The sequence below is a fragment of the Somniosus microcephalus genome, chromosome 24 (genome assembly GCF_052327205.1).
Source record: "Somniosus microcephalus isolate GS21.2 chromosome 24, FLI_Smic_1.0, whole genome shotgun sequence".
NCBI lineage: Eukaryota > Metazoa > Chordata > Chondrichthyes > Squaliformes > Somniosidae > Somniosus > Somniosus microcephalus.
The window spans coordinates 15,604,931-15,622,546 of NC_141010.1; the positions used below are offsets into that span (position 1 = coordinate 15,604,931).

Sequence of the window (17,616 nt, forward strand, 5' to 3'; positions counted from 1 at the left end):
CTATGATCACATCCCGTGGTCTGTAGCTCTGCTTTCTAAGTTTCCACAGGTTATGCTTATTTTTACAGATGACAAAACTGCTATGAATGTAGTTATTAATATTGGTTCGGGAACGTGGAGAGGTCAAGTGCTCAGACTGCCGCAGGGAAGCGGTTACAGGGTTCTGAGCAGCCTGCGAACAGGAAAAAACACTTTGTAATTCAACTGATTTAAGTTAACATTATTTTGTTTCAGTCCGTTAGCTGAAAGCTGGATGCTGTGACCTAGAGGTTGTTTTGGCATAATTTCAGTGTCTAACCGAAGCATTGTGTGCCCTTTTCTCCTGCAACAAGATTGAGTAAATTAGGTGAAGGCTAACAGTTGAGGAGTGTGTGCCAAGTGGCACGGGGGGAGGTGAAGTAAGCGAGGTGGGAGGCGACCTTTGACTTCTGCCTGAAATGGGCACGCAATTGGAGGAGCGGGCACACCACCCGCCCAAAGCGGGCGTCGAGAGGCCGCATTGAAATGTCACCAGCGAGCCGCGGCTGCCCCTGATGCTCGGCCTCTGCTTGCTGTGGGAAAATTGGCTGCCGCGTTTCCCACATTACATCAGTGACTACACTCCAAAAAGCACTTCATTGGCTGTAAAGCGCTTTGAGACGTCTGGTGGTCGTGAAAGGCGCTATAGAAATGCAAGTCTTTCTTTTTTTTTGTACTTGTAATGATTTATTTAAACATCTTGTATACAGTTGAGCGGTGGTAAACATCCTGAGATAAATCAAGAAATGCTGCCTCGGTTTTAAAAGCTTATAGATTGTAGAAAGGACAAGAAAGACTTGCATTTATATAGCGCCTTTCACGACCACCGGACATGAAAAGGGGAACACTGACTTCAACAGTGTGGGTGCACGGTGACATATTAGGGTGACTTATTTGGAGCTTAGGAGGAACAAGAGAAGGAAGTTCAGAGACAAAGGCCGGGATCTTACCTGAAGAGGCATGTTGGGGGCGGGACTGCTGTCTATAAAATAAAGAAAGGTCAAAAGTTATAATGGGGGACTGAGACTAAAGGTGGAAGCAGGATTACCTATTAGAAGCCATCTTTTTTATAGCATCCAGTCCACAAGGGGATCTTTAGGGACTGTGAGTGTCTAGTTGTAAAGGATTGTGAATATCTTTTGACAAGACTCCAATATATTTTGAGCTAATCCCAAACTATTAATTCCCTCTCTCTAGTGGCGTGTTTTACGATGGGAACCACACTTACATTATTGAACTAATGGGCAGCGAGATTGATCAGGTAAGCCCAGGCGTTTACGTCAGGACTTTGGTAATCTCCATTTGTCCAACAATGTGCTAATGTATTTCAATTGGAGAGCTCGGCGTCATGGGAAGTTGAAACAACTGCTTTACAAATTGCTTTGAGTGTCTCCTTGAAAGGTGAGATCTAATACAGTGCAGAGTGGTAGCCTGGAAAGATCCGCTTTCTTAAATGGTTACTGAGAAGGGGCAAAGGGCACTCTGGTTTTGCTCATCTCTCTTTCGTGACAACAAGGTCCTATTGTAGGTTCAACTTGTGCCATACAAGAAGTGTATCCAAATAGCCTGGCTTTAGCATGTAACAGAAGGGCTTCCTCTGGCTCCTGTCTGAGATTTGTGATAAAATGCTAGCAGGAGAGGAGGACTTTGGACTGCACTGACCTGTCACTCAGCAACTTGGAGGAGGATTCATCCTCGTGGCAGACATATCTGTGTGCTGATGGCCCTTGTGTTAAAGCCTGAAATAAGGAATTGATTACAAGTAAGGCTAATAAGCAAAATTGCACTTGGATGTCTAGAGCATCAAGATGGCTGGCATGTCACAAGCTGAATTGCATAGGTCCTTCCAGTATGCTGAAGGTGGATGTCCTAGATTTGGAGACAAGCTGCTGAAAGGCATCACCTGGAGATGGGGTGTGCTCTTTTATTCAGGATTCTGCACTCTTGATTGAATTGGAAAGACTAGTCTAACTACTACTCACTACAGTGTCAGCTGTGGCTCAGTTGGTAGCACATCTTGCCTCTGAGTCGGAAGGTTGTGGGTTCAAGTCCTGTTCCAGAGACTTAAGCACAAAAAGCTAGGCTGACACTCCAGTGCAGTGCTGAGGGAGTGCTGCACTGTTGGAGGTGCCGTCTATCGGATGAGGAATTAAATCGAGGTTCCCGTCTGCTCTCTCAGGTGGACATAAAGGTCCCACATCCACTATTTTGAATTATGTCCTGGCCAATATTTATCCCTCAATATCACTAAAAACAGATTATCTGGTCATTGTCACATTGCTGTTTGTGGGAGCTTGCTGTGCGCAAATTGGCTGCTGCGTTTCCTACATTACAACAGTGACTCCACTTCAAAAAAAAAAGTACTTAATTGGCTGTAAAGCGCTTTGGGACATCTGGCGGTTGTGAGAGGCACTATATAAATGCAAGTCTTCTCTTTTAGTGTATGGTGTGCATCCATATTGCAGTTGGGAGAATGCTGGCATTGCACTCACACCTTTGTTGTGAGCTGTGCTGCTCATCAAACCACTCAACCAGAGATTCTCCTCCCATGAGCCAGTCTGGCTGGTTAATCATAGAACTGCCACCAAGAGGCTGGAACTCTTCCCACAGGATAATCCTGCAAGCCAATGCCCTAATGGGTAGGGTGGTCCTGGCTGGACAAACAACTGGAAGCTTTCCAGTGCCCTGTGCGTGCAAGTTCTGCAGTTTTAGATGGATAAACTCCAGCAGTACACCTGTGCACACTTGAGGCTCTTGCCAATCTGTGTCTGAGTTCTCTGGGCTTGGGTAAGGTATTTTTTGGGGGCAATTTAGGTATCTGAAGCACATCATCGTGTTTGAGTCTCCAGTGATTTGCAAATAAATGTTTTACAGTACATGAATTTTGGAGACTTGGGCGAATCTTTGGACCCCCTCACTTCACAGAGCTTCAGGAGCTCTGTAAAAACTGCACTCTGTAAAAATATACAGTCATAATCCTAATACCTCAGAGGTCACTGAGTCTGTCCCTAGGTTAAAAGAGCCAGTTTTAGCACAAATGCAGAGTGTTAGCTCACAAGTGACCATCTCCTGGATGGTGAATTAAAATCGTGCAAATATCAAAGCAGCGATACTCCCAGCCTCTCTTCCTGCACATACAGCTACTTTAATATTTGAATTCCAAATCTTCTTAATCTATTTATAATTATACCTCAAGAGTTTAATGTATCTTGTAATGCATCTTCCCATTTTATCATAGTAACAGATCGCTAGTTGTCTGTGGACATCCATGGTTCAACTTACTAACTGACACAGGGCTCCCCAGGGTGTGCTATAAATAAATCAAGCTGTACGATGAGCCGTTGAAAACACAGTCACATCACAGAGTGCCATAGCTCGTATTTACTGCAGTGTGGGCTTGGCAACATAACCCAATGAATTAAAACAGTAATTAGGTTACTGCAGTGCAGACAGACGGGGCTACTTTTCATAAGAGTTACAACTGTGAAGGTCCTTTAGAAAAATAGAAATATTGTTGAATGGTCAGGGAGAAAGCTGAGAGCAGCTAATCTAGTTAGTGATCTCTGAAAGGGATCGTCTGCACTAATGACTCCGGATACCTTCATGTATGTCGCTGACACTGGTAATGGCTGTAATACCTCAAGCACTTAGATGAAAGCTGGTGCCTGGATGGAGACACAGGCTGATTTTTGACTTGCTCCTGCTCCAATTTTGGGTGTGAACTGGATGGAATGGGGCCAGAAAATCCAATGGAACTGATTTCTGGCAGACACTCTCCAGTTCTGCAGCCTGCTACATTTTCCTGTCGGACCTGCAATGAGCATTTGGAGCCCCAATACGAAGCAGGCGGGAGCTTCGCTTGCTATGCAAGGGGGGCGTGAGGAAAAGCGCCCCTCAGTCCCTTGGCTTGTGCGGGTGTGCTGGCGAAGTGAGGTATGGAAGTCCTTCTTGCTGTACGCAGACAAATGGCCTCTGGCGATGCATTCCAGAAGTGGATTAAAATCCTCAATTATAACCTGGAAAAACTTATTATGTCCGTGTATGATTGAGACACGGACAGCAGGAGTTGAACAAAACAAGTCTTTACTGAAAGGAGTCAATCGGGAAACTGAAACTACAGAGGCTTACTAGCGCCTTTTATACAGGGGTGGTCACTGCCGGTACTGCAGTCTGAGACCAGTTATTCTCTTAAAGGTACATACACAACAAAACTTTTTTTACACAGCGAGTGGTTAGGATCTGGAATGCACTGCCTGAGAGGGCGGTGGAGGCAGACTCAATCATGGCTTTCAAAGGGGAACTGGATAAGTACTTAAAGGAAAAAAATTTGCAGGGCTATGGGGAAAGGGCGGGGGAGTGGGACTAGCTGAAGTGCTCTTGCAGAGAGCCGGCACGGGCTCGACGGGCCAAATGGCCTCCTGTGCTGACAGATTTTGACAGATGAAATATCAGCGTTTGACAGCTGTTTGAAGCTGTCAAACACTGACAATCTGTACTCCAAGTTAATTCCTTCCTCTCAGGCTGATTTAGAGATCTCTCCAGAACAGAAAGCTGAATGCTGCAACTTTTGACAGCTGGCGGCCATTCTGTTTTCTGTGCCGGCGAAATGAGGGACTCCCGAGACCTGAAGGAAGGAAGGCTGTAAAGGTAAGCAAATGTAAGTAAAACTTCTTTAAACACTTTACACACACCAAACACACTTACCTCTGAACTCATGCACCCATCACTCACCTGAACACCGGACATCTCGAACCCTCCAAGCCCTTTAGCCCAACAGCTCACCTCGCTAACTTGGCGTGGTTTGGAGCCATCGGGAATCCCACACTTCAGCAATAAAAATAGGGATTAGGCTAAAAACTGCCTGTTAACTACCTGTTAACAGGCAGTCAATTGGCACTAATCCCCTTCCCGCCTCGGGGAGGCGGGTCCCAGTGCGGGTCGCGTACCCGCCTCCTTTGAAACTGGCATGGGGGCGGGGTGGGTTTGTGCCCCCCCCCCCCCGATTTCAAGATTTTAACCCCCCACACGCCTCCAATCCCACCTCCATGGCCCAATGAAAATCCTGCCCAATGACTCGATGACCTGCTAGCTTAGCCAAATTATCAAATGTTGTCAATTTGTCCTGAACCTCAAACAGCACATTGTGCCCATTGTGCACACAATGTACCAACTACCCTACTGCACTGATGCATTCCTCAGTAAGAGAGTTGTCGATCTCTTGGAGAAGTTGCCAGTATGTGCGGTGACTGTGGATTTGCTGCAAGCATTCAAAAGGGAGCTGGGCAAGTTTTTTTTTAATTCGTTCATAGGATGTGGGCGTCGCTGGCAAGGCCAGCATTTATTGCCCATCCCTAACGGCCCTTGAGAAGGTGGTGGTGAGCCGCCGCCTTGAACCGCTGCAGCCCGGGTGGTGAAGGTACTCCCACAGTGCTGTTAGGGAGGGAGTTCCAGGATTTTGACCTACGATGATGAAGGATCGGCTGATATATTTCTAAGTCAGGATGGTGTGTGACTTGGAGGGGAACTTGGAGGTGGTGGTGTTCCCATGCGCCTGCTGCCCTTGTCCTTCTAGGTGGTAGAGTTCGCAGGTTTGGGAGGTGCTGCCGAAGAAGCCTTGGCGAGTTGCTACAGTGCATCTTGTAGATGGTACACGCTTCAGCCACGGTACGCCGGTGGTGGAGGGAGTGAGAGACACCTTAGAAGGTAGGTGAGTTGACAGAGAGTGTAGTACCAGTCACCCTGGTCTCCTGGAGCTTGCTTGATGGACTACAGGAATCGGAGAGGAATTTCCCAGAGGTGCTTATTCTGCCTAAGTTAGCACAAGGTCTATTTCCCTGTTTATATGTGCTTCTCCCAGGGGATTGCATGGTTGTGGAGGGGGTTGGGCGGTGGTGGGATGGGTTTAAACGATGTGTGTCGTTTACACCACTTGGGAACGGACAGTCTTGATGGGTCAGCTCATCTGGTCCTGTCCTTTTTCATACATTCGTACTCTGTGGGGGTAGACATCACTGTGCAGTGAGCAGTGATGCTTGTGCTAGTGTACATTACTTTTATGCAGCTTGCTAGTTAATGGCGTTGCTTGCAATGTAGACACATTATTCTTTACCCTGTTATTGACAGCATTAGGGAAACCCGAGGTGATGCCCTGTTGGAAGTAAGGTGACACAGGTTTTTTTTCCCCTGCCTTTTAAATCCATTTCCTGTCACTTACACTGTAAGATTTTGAATTGAAAGGGAGAAATTCGAATTGTTGGAGTGGATATGACTGTATGTTTGTACTAATTGTTCAGATCAGTGCATCGTTCCAGTGACTTCCAGAGACTAATCGAGTGAGGCAGTGCAAAGAGAGAATGTGGTGGTTCTTAATGAGATTAAATTCCTTTTTCCTTGAACGATTTATATTTTATAACTTCTAATGGATCATATTCAGCTGTGATGACTTTTAAGTTTAAATCAATGAAAGCAGGTGTGGTTACAGTGTGCAAATAGTGTAATAGAATGTGCACCTTACTAACAAGGGTGAGTAGGTTAGCCTTTGCTGGAATCACTAGTCACAGCATATCGCAGCCAAGCCAGGTTCAAGTGGTGTGACAGGCTGCACTTTTTTTTAACCATTTTCCCCTGTCAGGTAATCTATTTGAAATCCTCCCTGTAACCTGGGTTGATTCCTAGGATGGAAGGGTTGTCTTATGAGGAAAGGTTGAGCAGGTTGGGCCTATAATCATTGGAGTTTAGAAGAATGAGAGGTGATCTTATTGAAACATACAAGATTCTGAGGGAGTTGGACAGGGTAGATGCTGAGAGGATGTTTCCCCTCGTCAGGGAATCTAGAACGAGGGGGCATAGTCTCAGAATAAGGGGTCGCCCATTTAAGACAGAGATGAGGAGGAATTTCTTCTCTCAGAGGATCGTGAATCTTTGGAATTCTTTACCCCAGAGAGCTGTGGAGGTGGAGTCATTGAATATATTCAAGGCTGAGATTGACAGATGTTTGAGCAACAGGGGAGTCAAGGGTTATGGGGAGCGGGCAGGAAAGGGGAGTTGAGGCCAAGATCGGATCAGCCGTGATCTCATTAAATGGCGGAGTAGGCTCGAGGGGCTGAATGACCTGCTCCTGCTCCTATTTCTTATGTTCTAATCTACATTTTTAATACTGCTTTTTAACCACCTCGTAAGAAGCTCAGTGAGGTGAAAATGCAGCTTCCTCCTCATGGTGTCAGCTGTGGCTCAGTGGGTAGCACACTCGGGTTGTGGGTTCATATCCCACTCCAGAGGCTTGAGCACAAAAATCTAGGGCTGACACTCCCAGTGCAGTGCTGAGGGAGTGCTGCACTGTCGGAGGTGCCGTCTTTCAGATGAGATGTTAAACCGAGAGTCCCATCTGCACTCTCCAGTGGATGTAAACGATCCTATTTTGAAGAAGAGCAGGGGAGTTCTCCCCGGTGCCCTGGCCAATATTAATCCCTCGACCAATATCACAAAAACAGATTGGCCCGGAATTTGCAGTAGGTAATAACAGCGAACGCTGTTCGTTCGCTGTTATTACTCCTTTGAAACTGACCGCAACTTCAGGATGTAGCACACACGCGTCCTAACGCGGAAATCCTGAAGTTGTGGTCAGTCATTCACTGCTCCGACACTGGCTGAGCCTTCACTTTGCCGCTGACCGCAAATTACGAGCCAACATATGGCCATTATCACATTGTTGCTTGTGGGACCTTGCTGTGCGCCAAATGGCTGCCGCGTTGCCTACATTACAGCAGCGACTACACTTCAAAAGCACTTCATTGGCTGTAAAGTGCCTTGGGATGTCCTGAGGTCGTGAAGGGCGCTATATAAATGCAAGTCTTTCTTTTGTGGATTGCTGATTCAGGTAGTGCGTAGCTGAGTTATCAAGATCAAGAAAGCTGCAAGGATGATGTTATTGGCCTTGAAGCCCCGGGAAAGGGAGCGGAAAATCATCCAGAATTCCTCCTCCTGATCAGTTGGTGGGAACAGGAGTGACGGGTGAGCGGAATGGTGTAAGACAGACTGTGGATGACAGAATTTTGGGGCGAGGTGGGGCTTGTTTAGGGTGGAGTTTGGGGTGCTCGGCAGAGGCCAGATTGTGAGGTAACAAAAAATTAGGGATAAAGGTTTCGGCGGCAGTGGGTGAAAGAAGTGCGGAGGGCGGGCGGCGTGGCGGAGGTGCAATTGCGTGGCCCTGGTGACCTGGTTCAGCCTGAGCGAACACCCAGGGGCCGGGGATAGGATTTGAGGGCTTGAAGCTCGGTTCCGTCTCCTTGCAGATCCGCAATGTGGCGAGAATGTCATGGGATTCCACAGAGAGGCAGCCCTCCTCCCAACCCATTCCTGCTGCACCACCTCCACTTCCACCACCGTCAAACTGAGCGAGCCCCTTTGTCGCCTGCCCGCAGATTCATGTCCGCACCTTGGGTTTCCTTTTCCTTCACTTTTTCAGTCTCTCCTCCTTAAGCCTGGGCAAAGTACATTTCCTGACCGGCCCTATTCCACCGCAAACGTATCTCTTTTTTAAAAAGGTACACGGAGGGATTTAGTCAAAGGGGTAGATTTTCCTGGAGCTGTGAGGCGGGCTTTTAGGCGTGCGGGGGGCTAAAATCCCGAATTCAGGGGTCCCGACACCATCCCGCCCAAAACCCGCCTCCACGTAAGTTTCAAAGGAGGCGGGTACCCGCCCCGCACTGGGACCCGCCGACCCGAGGCGGGAAGGGATTAGTGCCAATTAACTGCCTGTTAACAGGCAGTTTTTAGCCTAATCCTTATTTTGAAGGGTGCCGTGTGGGATTCCCAACGGCTCCAAACCACGCCAGGTTAGAGGAGGCGGGCCGTTGGGTTGAAGGACTTGGAAGGGTCGAGATGTCGGTGTTCAGGTGAGTGATAGGTGCATGAGTGCAAAGGTAAGTGTGTTTGGTGTGTCTAAAGTGTGTAAAGAAGTTTAAATTAACAGTACTTACCTTTACAGCCTTCCTTCCTCTAGGCTTCGGGAGTCCATCATTCAGCCGGCACAGAAAGCAGAATGGCCGCGAGCTGTCAAAAGTGACAGCCTTTAGCTTTCAGTGCTGGTGAGATTTCTAACTGAGTCTGCGTAGAAGGACTCAGGTTAGAAGTAAGACTGTCAGTGTTTGACAGCTTCAAACAGCTGTGAAACACTGATGTTTCATCTGTCAACACGTCTTGACAGATGAAATTTCAGTCTGTGACGTCACCTGTTGCCGGGTGGTCCTTAATTGGCCTGCTGAGCCCACTGGGCGAGCTCAACAAGGTCAATCAAGGGAAAATCGCGTAGATTGGCTGCATCTCGATGGAGGCGGGACTAAAACCCAAAAGTTGTAGTCCCGCCTCCTTCCCGACTTCTGAATGAAAATCCAGCCCAAAGTGTCAGAAGCATTTATACAGGAACAACACCAATTAGAAAAAAGACCCCAACAGGCACACATTTCTCACTGGATTCAGTAGTACATGAGGCGTTCGGCTCTTGGCCACAAGAGATTTTACTTGGTGCTTTGGTTTTTGTCGCTTTACTCAAAGTAGATCCTTGCTCACGTTTCAGTCCTTAAAAAAAAAGTCAAATGAAATTATATTTCATCATCTGTGGGTATTACAGCACTGAATGTCAGCACACGGCACGGGAAACAAGAAGATAATGTTGGGTCCCCGCCCGCCTCTTGGCTGCGGCGGCTGCTCGCTGCAATGATACCAACCCACACACTGCCAGATCTCTCACCTCCAGGGGAGAAGAGGTCAGTATGGGGGCAGAATGTGTGTGCTTGATAGTGTCGGTGAACCTCCAACAGGGAGAAATATGGCCTGCGAGTGATCACAAAGAGGAGGATCAGAATATTTCAGCAATTTAACTCATCACTGGTTTCTGCAAACTGGAGCATAGGTACGGTAGCATAGTGGTAATGTCACTCGGCTAATAATCCAGAGGTCCTCGACTAATGATCTGGAGATGTGTAGTTCAAATCCCACCACGGCAGCTGGGGAATTTAAATTCAGTTAATTAAATAAATCTGGAATCAAAAGCTAGTATCAGTAATGGTGACCATGAAACTACCGGATTATCGTAAAAACCTGTCTGGTTCACTAATGCCCTTTAGGGAAGGAAATCTGCCGTCCTTACCCGGTCTGGCCTATATGTGACTCCAGACGCACAGCAATGTGGTTGACACTTAACAGCCCTCTGAAATGGCCCAGCAAGCCACTCAGTTATAACAAACCACAGCAGTTCAAGAAGGTGGCTCACCACCGCCTTCTCGAGGGCAATTAGGGATGGGCAATAAATGCTGGCCTTGCTGGCGATGCCCATATCCCAGGAACAAATGCCAAACTCCCTCAAAAATAGACACATCCTTATTTTATTGCATTAATTAGCTAGGAAAAGGAGAGAAGGGTTAGTACTGCGAGTGCAAAGTACTCTTCCACATTATTATGTATTATCTAGATTATTTTCTTTAAATCAAATATACTCTCCTTCATCTTTCCGTCTCAATTAAGGTACCCTCACCAAGCTTTAGCCCCTGTTGTAAGATATTTGTAGTATAGTGTCTGCTGTGGTCATATGGTACTGATATGTCCTGCAAAGACCCTGCACCATCCCAGTGGGAGTGCGACACCCCCCACCTCACCCCCCCGCAGAGTGATCGTTTGATGGCACTCCCGTTTTATGCTGACTCACGTTATGTAGATGCATGGGCCTGTAAATTATCGTACAAATGCTTAACACGACCGTATCAAATTCCTTTGTTATAGTAAGAGAACTGTTAACCTATTTAAAATATTTAAAATAATGTCTTGGCTACGCTTTTATCAATTATAATTCTATCTTGAACTGCTGCCAAACTGAAAGTTGCTCGCTTGTTCCTGAGTGCTGTTGTTAATTTTCAGCTCTTTCGGAAGCTAACTTCTACTTTGCCTAGAAAAAATAAAGAGTCCCACGCCCATGCACTCTGCACTACTTTATTTCAGAAAGCAAGCATTCTGACAAGTCACTGTCCACTTTCCTCAGGCCGGTGTGAATTGCTGTGGGACGATTTTTATGTTAAAGCCTTTGTACGGGTGGATGAATTTGTTGTACTTATAAAGACTTGCATTTATATAGCGCCTTTCATGACCACCAGACATCCCAAAGCACTTTACAGCCAATGAAGTACTTTTTGAAGTGTAGTCACTGTTGTAATGTAGGAAACACGGCAGCCATGTGCGCACAGAAAGCTCCCACAAACAGCCATGTGATAATGACCAGATAATCTGTTTATTTAGTGATATTGGTTAAGGGATAAATATTGGCCAGGACACCAGGGAGAGAACTCCCCTGCTCTTCTTCAAAATAGTGCCATGGGATCTTTTACGTCCACCTGAGAGAGCAGACGGGGTTTAATGTCTCATCTGAAAGACGGCACCTTCGACAGTGCAGCACTCCTTCAGTATTGCACTGGAGTGTCAGCCTGGATTTTTGTGCTCAAGTCTCTGGAGTGGGACTTAGAACCCACACCCTTCTGACTCAGAGGCAAGAGTGCTACCTACTGAGCCACAGCTTATACTCGTGTGCTTTATTTTGCAGTGGTATTGTAGGAATTTAGCAGCTGCCAGGTCCCACCTTGGCAAATATACCAGTGTGAATTTGGTACATGGTGCTGGTAATCTGCCAATACTTTAGGGTTTAAGACTGTACAAATGATTGGTTGGGAGCAATACAGCATCAAACCAATAGACCAGTCTCAGTATTTGTAAATGCGTGCACTGTATTACATAGGGGTCGAGAACAGAAGTAGCTAAGGTGGCCGATATACAGTGAGATGATAACGTGGTCTAGGTAGCAGGAGACCACTGCTCCTCAGGTGCTTGTGCACTGGACTGACCTCACTCTATAATGAAATTATTTTTGTGGCACGCCCAACATCTAAAGCATAATGCGTTGGGGGCAGCACAGGAGTCAGGAAAGAAGAAAGAAAGACTCACGTTTATATAGCGCCTTTCACGTCCTCAGGACGTCCCAAAGCCCTTTACATCCAATGAAGTACTTTTAGAAGTGCAGTCACTGTTGTAATGTAGCAAACGCAGCAGCCAATTTGCGCACAGCAAGCTCCCACAAGCAGCAATGTGATAATGACCAGATAATCTGTTTTTAGTGATGTTGATTGAGGGATAAATACTGGCCAGAACACCGGGGATAACTCCCCCTGCTCTTCTTCGTAATAGCGCCATGGGATCTTTTACGTCCATCTGAGAGAGCATCCGAAAGACAGCACCTCCAGCAGCGCAGCACTCCCTCAGCACTGCACTGGAGTGACGACCTAGATTTTTGTGCTCAAGTCTCTGGAGTGGGACTGTGAGCCCAGAACCTTCTGACTCAGTGGCGAGGGTGCGACCCACTAGGCCACTGGCTGGCACCAGGAGCCGAATGTTGGGTGCCCGTCGCAGCTAGTGAAGGGCTGCTGCTGCTACCCTTCCAACCACCGTTAACGGTTTGAAACGCACAACGCCTCAGGAGGTCAATGAAGCCAGCTTTACTAATGAAGGGTGACCCTACTAGAAGAAGAAGAAGTCATTTTGTTTTCTTAGCAGGCCTGCCCTGAAGCGCTAAGATGCTAAGGGGGGAAAATTGGCTCGACTTCGCCAGGGTGCTACTTTTAACGCCCCGAAAAAGTTAGCCCCCCCGCGCCCGAAATTCAATGGTAGCGCCCCAAGTAGGAGGCGGGACGCTACTGGAAGCGCTCCCCCTCCCTCTTGGGGCGCTACCATTCAATATCGCAGCCCCGGCTGCAAAAACGCCACCCTAACCCTGTCGGACATAGCGTCCGGCAGTAGGTCAGGGGGCGCGAGCCAAGTTTGCGGCCGGGGAGCGAGTGGGGCGCTGCGCACGGCAATGACGCTAACGGCTACCGCCACCGCTAATCTCCCACTGTATTTCGCTAACGGGAGGCGCAAAGCAACCAAATTTTTCGCTCTTGGGGGTTGGTGATACACACCAGCCACAGTATGCGACTGCAGTCTACTTCAACGAGAAACAGGAAGCAGAATGAGTGTAACTCAGGCTCTTGAAACTCAAAGCACTCACAGCCTGCACTACAGGGCACTGTGCTTATTGGGCATAGAGTAGACGGCATGCCTGGGCTCCCAACAATATGCACCCCCACCGCCCCTGGCATCTGAAGTGCAACTTGTACTCCCTCCAGGGGTTGCACTTCCAGGAAGTGTTGTAAGCTGATAGCAAAATATGTTTTCCTGCAGTCTGCTTGGATATTTTTGTAGCAAGTACACTATTTTTGACCTGATTCATGTTTGGTTTTAGTCCTTATTGCGCAGAAATCAGGATAGAAATATTGTTAGAGAGTGAGTGTCATTTTGGTGTAATGTTGGTTCTTCAACACGCAGGGAGTAAAGCTCCCTGAATCCTATTTTTGCCCGACTTCTAATTGTTTAGTCCTAGATTGTCAGAATCCAAAGAATAGTCCTGGTAACACACACTGGGGGAAAAATTCAGTTGTTTGCGCCTCCCGTTAGCGCCTTAAGAGGGCGCCAATTGGGGCGCAAAGCAACTAGCGCCCGGGCGCGGCGATGTTTGTGCCGCTTGCGAAATTAACTAGACATTTTGCGGCGGCGCTAAACACTACCGCCACGGTCTCCTGCGCCGGCAGATTATGACGTCAGTCGGGTGCGCAACGCCCCGCTAGCGCCCCGGACTGGATATTGAGTGGCGCCCCCTGCCTTACCGCCTGCCGCTAGCAACGACAGGTTGAGGGGAGCGTTTTGCTGTCAGAAAGGGACTAGGGGAGCGCTATTTAAAGGCGACCGCTTCCTGCCTTTTTTTGTCGGTGACATTTTTGCACCACGCATTCTGAGAGAGAGAGAGAGAGACTTCTGGAGAGATTCAACGCTGTGTGAAGGAGTTTTGGGTACTGAGCAGCACTTTGCAGGTTTATTTTGATTTGCCCTTCCTTGCTTCGCCAGCGCTCTGAGGTAGCACCTCGTTCCTCGGCCTTTGCGCCTTAAGACAGGTGTGAAGCGCATGATTTAGTGCTCCAATCACCTTCAGGGGCGATAAAAGCCAAGTTTGCTGTCGGAGACGATAATTAGCGCCAGGCGCTAAACTTTGCGCACCGCCAATAATGGTGCCCCAAATGGGGCGATACTGAATTTTTCCCCCAGTATGAAAGAAAACAGCCCTCAGTGTCAGATTAGTGCGACATTATGTGAATGAAGAATGCACAAAGTGAAGACCTTGATGGCATCATGGGAATGTATCCAAATCTCATATATCATCATCAGAGCAAAACACTGGGCTTTTCAATTACACTTATACCTTTCTGATAATGTTGAAAAATAATCAAGGCCATTACACTATGCTCTCATCAAACTCATACGCTTCTGTAGGTTAGACTCGTGTCAAGCCTGTCCCGGTATGTAGGTTGTTTTACTCTGGGTGCTTTATATGGAACGTTGTTTGGTTTTGTCTTCGAAAGCTTGCCTCTGATTATATTACTGTTTAACTTGTATCATTGCAGTGGGTGGTGAGTGAAACAGTAGAATCCTTCATCCTCTAACATTACATTATATTGCACGGAAAATGACCCTTGCAATCTAATAATGGCTTGCTGCGCACTGCCTGCAATGTATCGCTAGACTGTGTGAAGGCATAATTATATAAATAGAGGCCTTCTCAAATTGGATCCTGAAATGTATTCGGGTTCATCAAGTTGTAGGTTCATTTAAAACGTCAGACGCTGCTTAAATACAATGTTACTGTTCTCCTCTTACATACAGCATGAACAACAATCTCATATTGTGTACAGATCTCCTGGTCTTGATATCCCTGTGGGATGTACATCATCTGGTAAGGAATGCTTGTTCATCTATTATGTACTATACGTTTTTCGAGTCAGTGCTTTGATAGAAAGGGGGGGAAAATGCAAGTTGATCATTGTCTGTAGTATTTCAGTTTTATATTTTATAGAGACTTTGATCCATAAGTCATGGAGCTATTTCAGCCTCACAGCCCAACGCTCTCCGGGGAAGAAGGATTTTCCAGATGGAGCGTTGCGTACAATTGGATGAAGCAAAAGTAGTTTGAGACAGAGAAGTGGGTTAGTGCAATAGGACGCATCACATTCTTTTTATTCATTCACGGAATGTGGGCGTCGCTGGCAAGGCCAGCATTTATTGTCCATCCCTAATTGCCCTTGAGCTGCAGTCCTTTTTATAGTGGTTTGAGCGGCTTGCTAGGCCATTTCAGAGGGCAGTTAAGAGTCAACCACATTGCTGTGGGTCTGGAGTCATATATAGGCCAGACCGGGTAAGGGCAGCAGATTTCCTTCCCTAAAGGACATTAGTGAATCCGGCAGTTTCATGATCACCATTACTGATACTAGCTTTTTATTCCAGATTTATTAATTAACTGAATTTAAATTTCCCAGCTGCCATGGTAGGATTTGAACTATTGTTTTGGGATTATGAATCTAGGCCTCTGGATTATTAGTCCAGTAAAATAACCACCATGCTACCATTCCCGATCACATGCCAGAGTTATTATGGTGAATAATACACATAATTAGATTTGTTTCTTCATTCTCTCCTTCATATAGATTTAGGAAAGACTGGTTAATTTAATAGTTATTATATAACAGAAACTACACAAGGGCCCAGATCGTGCTGTGTGACATTAGTAACAAATGTGTTAATGCGTTTGTATGTCATTCTTCAGTCTGCTGTCTTAACAAAGGTAATGACCCCTTTAAAAGAAATAGTTTAACACTTTTAATAGTGGATGGAGAAGTTTCATATGAATGTTTTAACATGTTGGTCTTAATTTCAACTCCCAACAATATAATCGCCCATCTTTCTTACAGTGCACAGTCAATCTGGATACAGCAAAGGCTATGGGCCCCGACAACACCCCGGCTGTAGTGCTGAAGACTTGTGCTCTAGAACTAGCCATGCTTCAAGCCGTGCCAAGCTGTTCCAGTACAGCTACAACACTGGCATCTACCCAACAAAGTGAAAAATTGCCTAGGTATATCCTGTCTAAATAAAGCAGGACAAATCCAATCCGGCCAGTTACCGCCCCCTCAGCCTACTCTCAATCATCAGCAAAGTGATGGAAGATGTCATCGACAGTGCTATCAAGTGGCATTTACTCACCAATAACATGCTCACTGATGGTCAGTTTGGGGTCCACTCGGCTTCAGATCTCATTGCATCCTTGGTCCATTCATGGACAAAAGAGTTGAATTCTAGAGGTGAGGGGGGAATAACTGCCTTTGACATCAAGGCAGCATTTGACCGAGTGTGGCACCAAGGGGCCCTAGTAAAACTGAAGTCAATGGGGGTCAGGGGGAAAGCTCTCCACTGGTTGGAGTCATACCTAGCACAAAGGAAGATGGTTGTGGTTGTTGGAGGTCAATCATCTCAGCCCCAGGACATTGCTGCAAGAGTTCCTCAAGGCAGTGTCCTAGGCCCAACCATCTTCAGCTGCTTCATCAATGACCTTCCCTCCATCATAAGGTCAGAAGTGGGGATGTTCTCTGATGACTACACAGTGTTCAGTACCATTCGCAACTCCTCAGATACTGAAGCAGTCCATGCCCACATGCAACAAGACCTGGATAACATGCTAGGTTAGGCACAATTCCTTTCACTTTCCACTGGCTGTGAAAGGAACTCTTCAGAACGGTATTCAATAAATAAATCACCCAAGGAAAAAGGAATTTAATCTCATTAAGAACTGCACACTAATAATACCTGCTTTCATGACTTAAAATGAAGAGTGATGTCATCACTACCGTGCTACCTTTCACCGAGCAGATGTATTTTTACATTTTTTTACTGTGAATTTTCCCAGGGTGCTTTACTGATGACAGCATACAACAGAACTCTCCTGCAAAAGTCTTCAGGACACGAACCAAACGCCAGGTAGGAATAAAGACTTCACAGTCAGTAAACTAAGGGTTAGGTGCTGGATTCACCTTGTGCAACAATTGACTGATGGTTAACCATAAGAGGAACTCCCCAGGAAGCCGAGCGGCAAACTTAGAACTGTAACCACTGCCACCCAAATGCTAATCCAGCTGCCACCCTCCTTGTGCCCACTGCTACACTAGAGGGGTCCAGGGACATGTTGTGCCTTTATATTATACACTTTTTTAGTTCACTATTGATAGACCTTTAATCTTAAAAAAAAAATAGGAAAATTAAGTGATATTTGGGTTTATCTATATTCAACCAGACTATTGCTTCATCAAGAGCTACCTGAACAGTCACTCTGGTCTTCAGAGAGGCACTCCTAATTTCACAAGGACATTATTCCTCCCATTCCAGTTTTCAAAGTCGCTCTTCACCCTCTCATTTCCCCTGACCGCCCTACCTGCTAATCCTACCGAGTTCCCAGCATAGCCATACCTGCTCTAATCTTACGCAGTTCACAGAGGTATTCTCCCTTTTCGATGGTTTTCTCATTGTCAGCCCCTACTTGCTGTTTCCCCACCCCCCCCCCCCGCCATCTGATGCTGCTGCATTGTTGTGGGGCCGACTCTTTGATGTGGCCGGGAGTTCTGGATCTATCACAGCCGGGAACTC

At 46.7% G+C, this 17,616-nt stretch overlaps 1 protein-coding gene across 3 annotated transcripts in view; it reads left to right on the forward strand.

The window, feature by feature from the left end:
* adam11 (ADAM metallopeptidase domain 11) overlaps nucleotides 1–17,616 on the forward strand; it is a 209,242-nt gene that overhangs the window by 97,057 nt on the left and 94,569 nt on the right. For all 3 annotated transcript variants that reach the window (XM_085966258.1, XM_085966257.1, XM_085966259.1), the window contains exons 6-8: nucleotides 1,216–1,279; nucleotides 14,809–14,878; nucleotides 16,883–16,953. In XM_085966258.1, coding sequence (XP_085822384.1) covers nucleotides 1,216–1,279; nucleotides 14,809–14,878; nucleotides 16,883–16,953 — 205 coding nt within the window. The remainder of the gene's footprint in view (nucleotides 1–1,215; nucleotides 1,280–14,808; nucleotides 14,879–16,882; nucleotides 16,954–17,616) is intronic.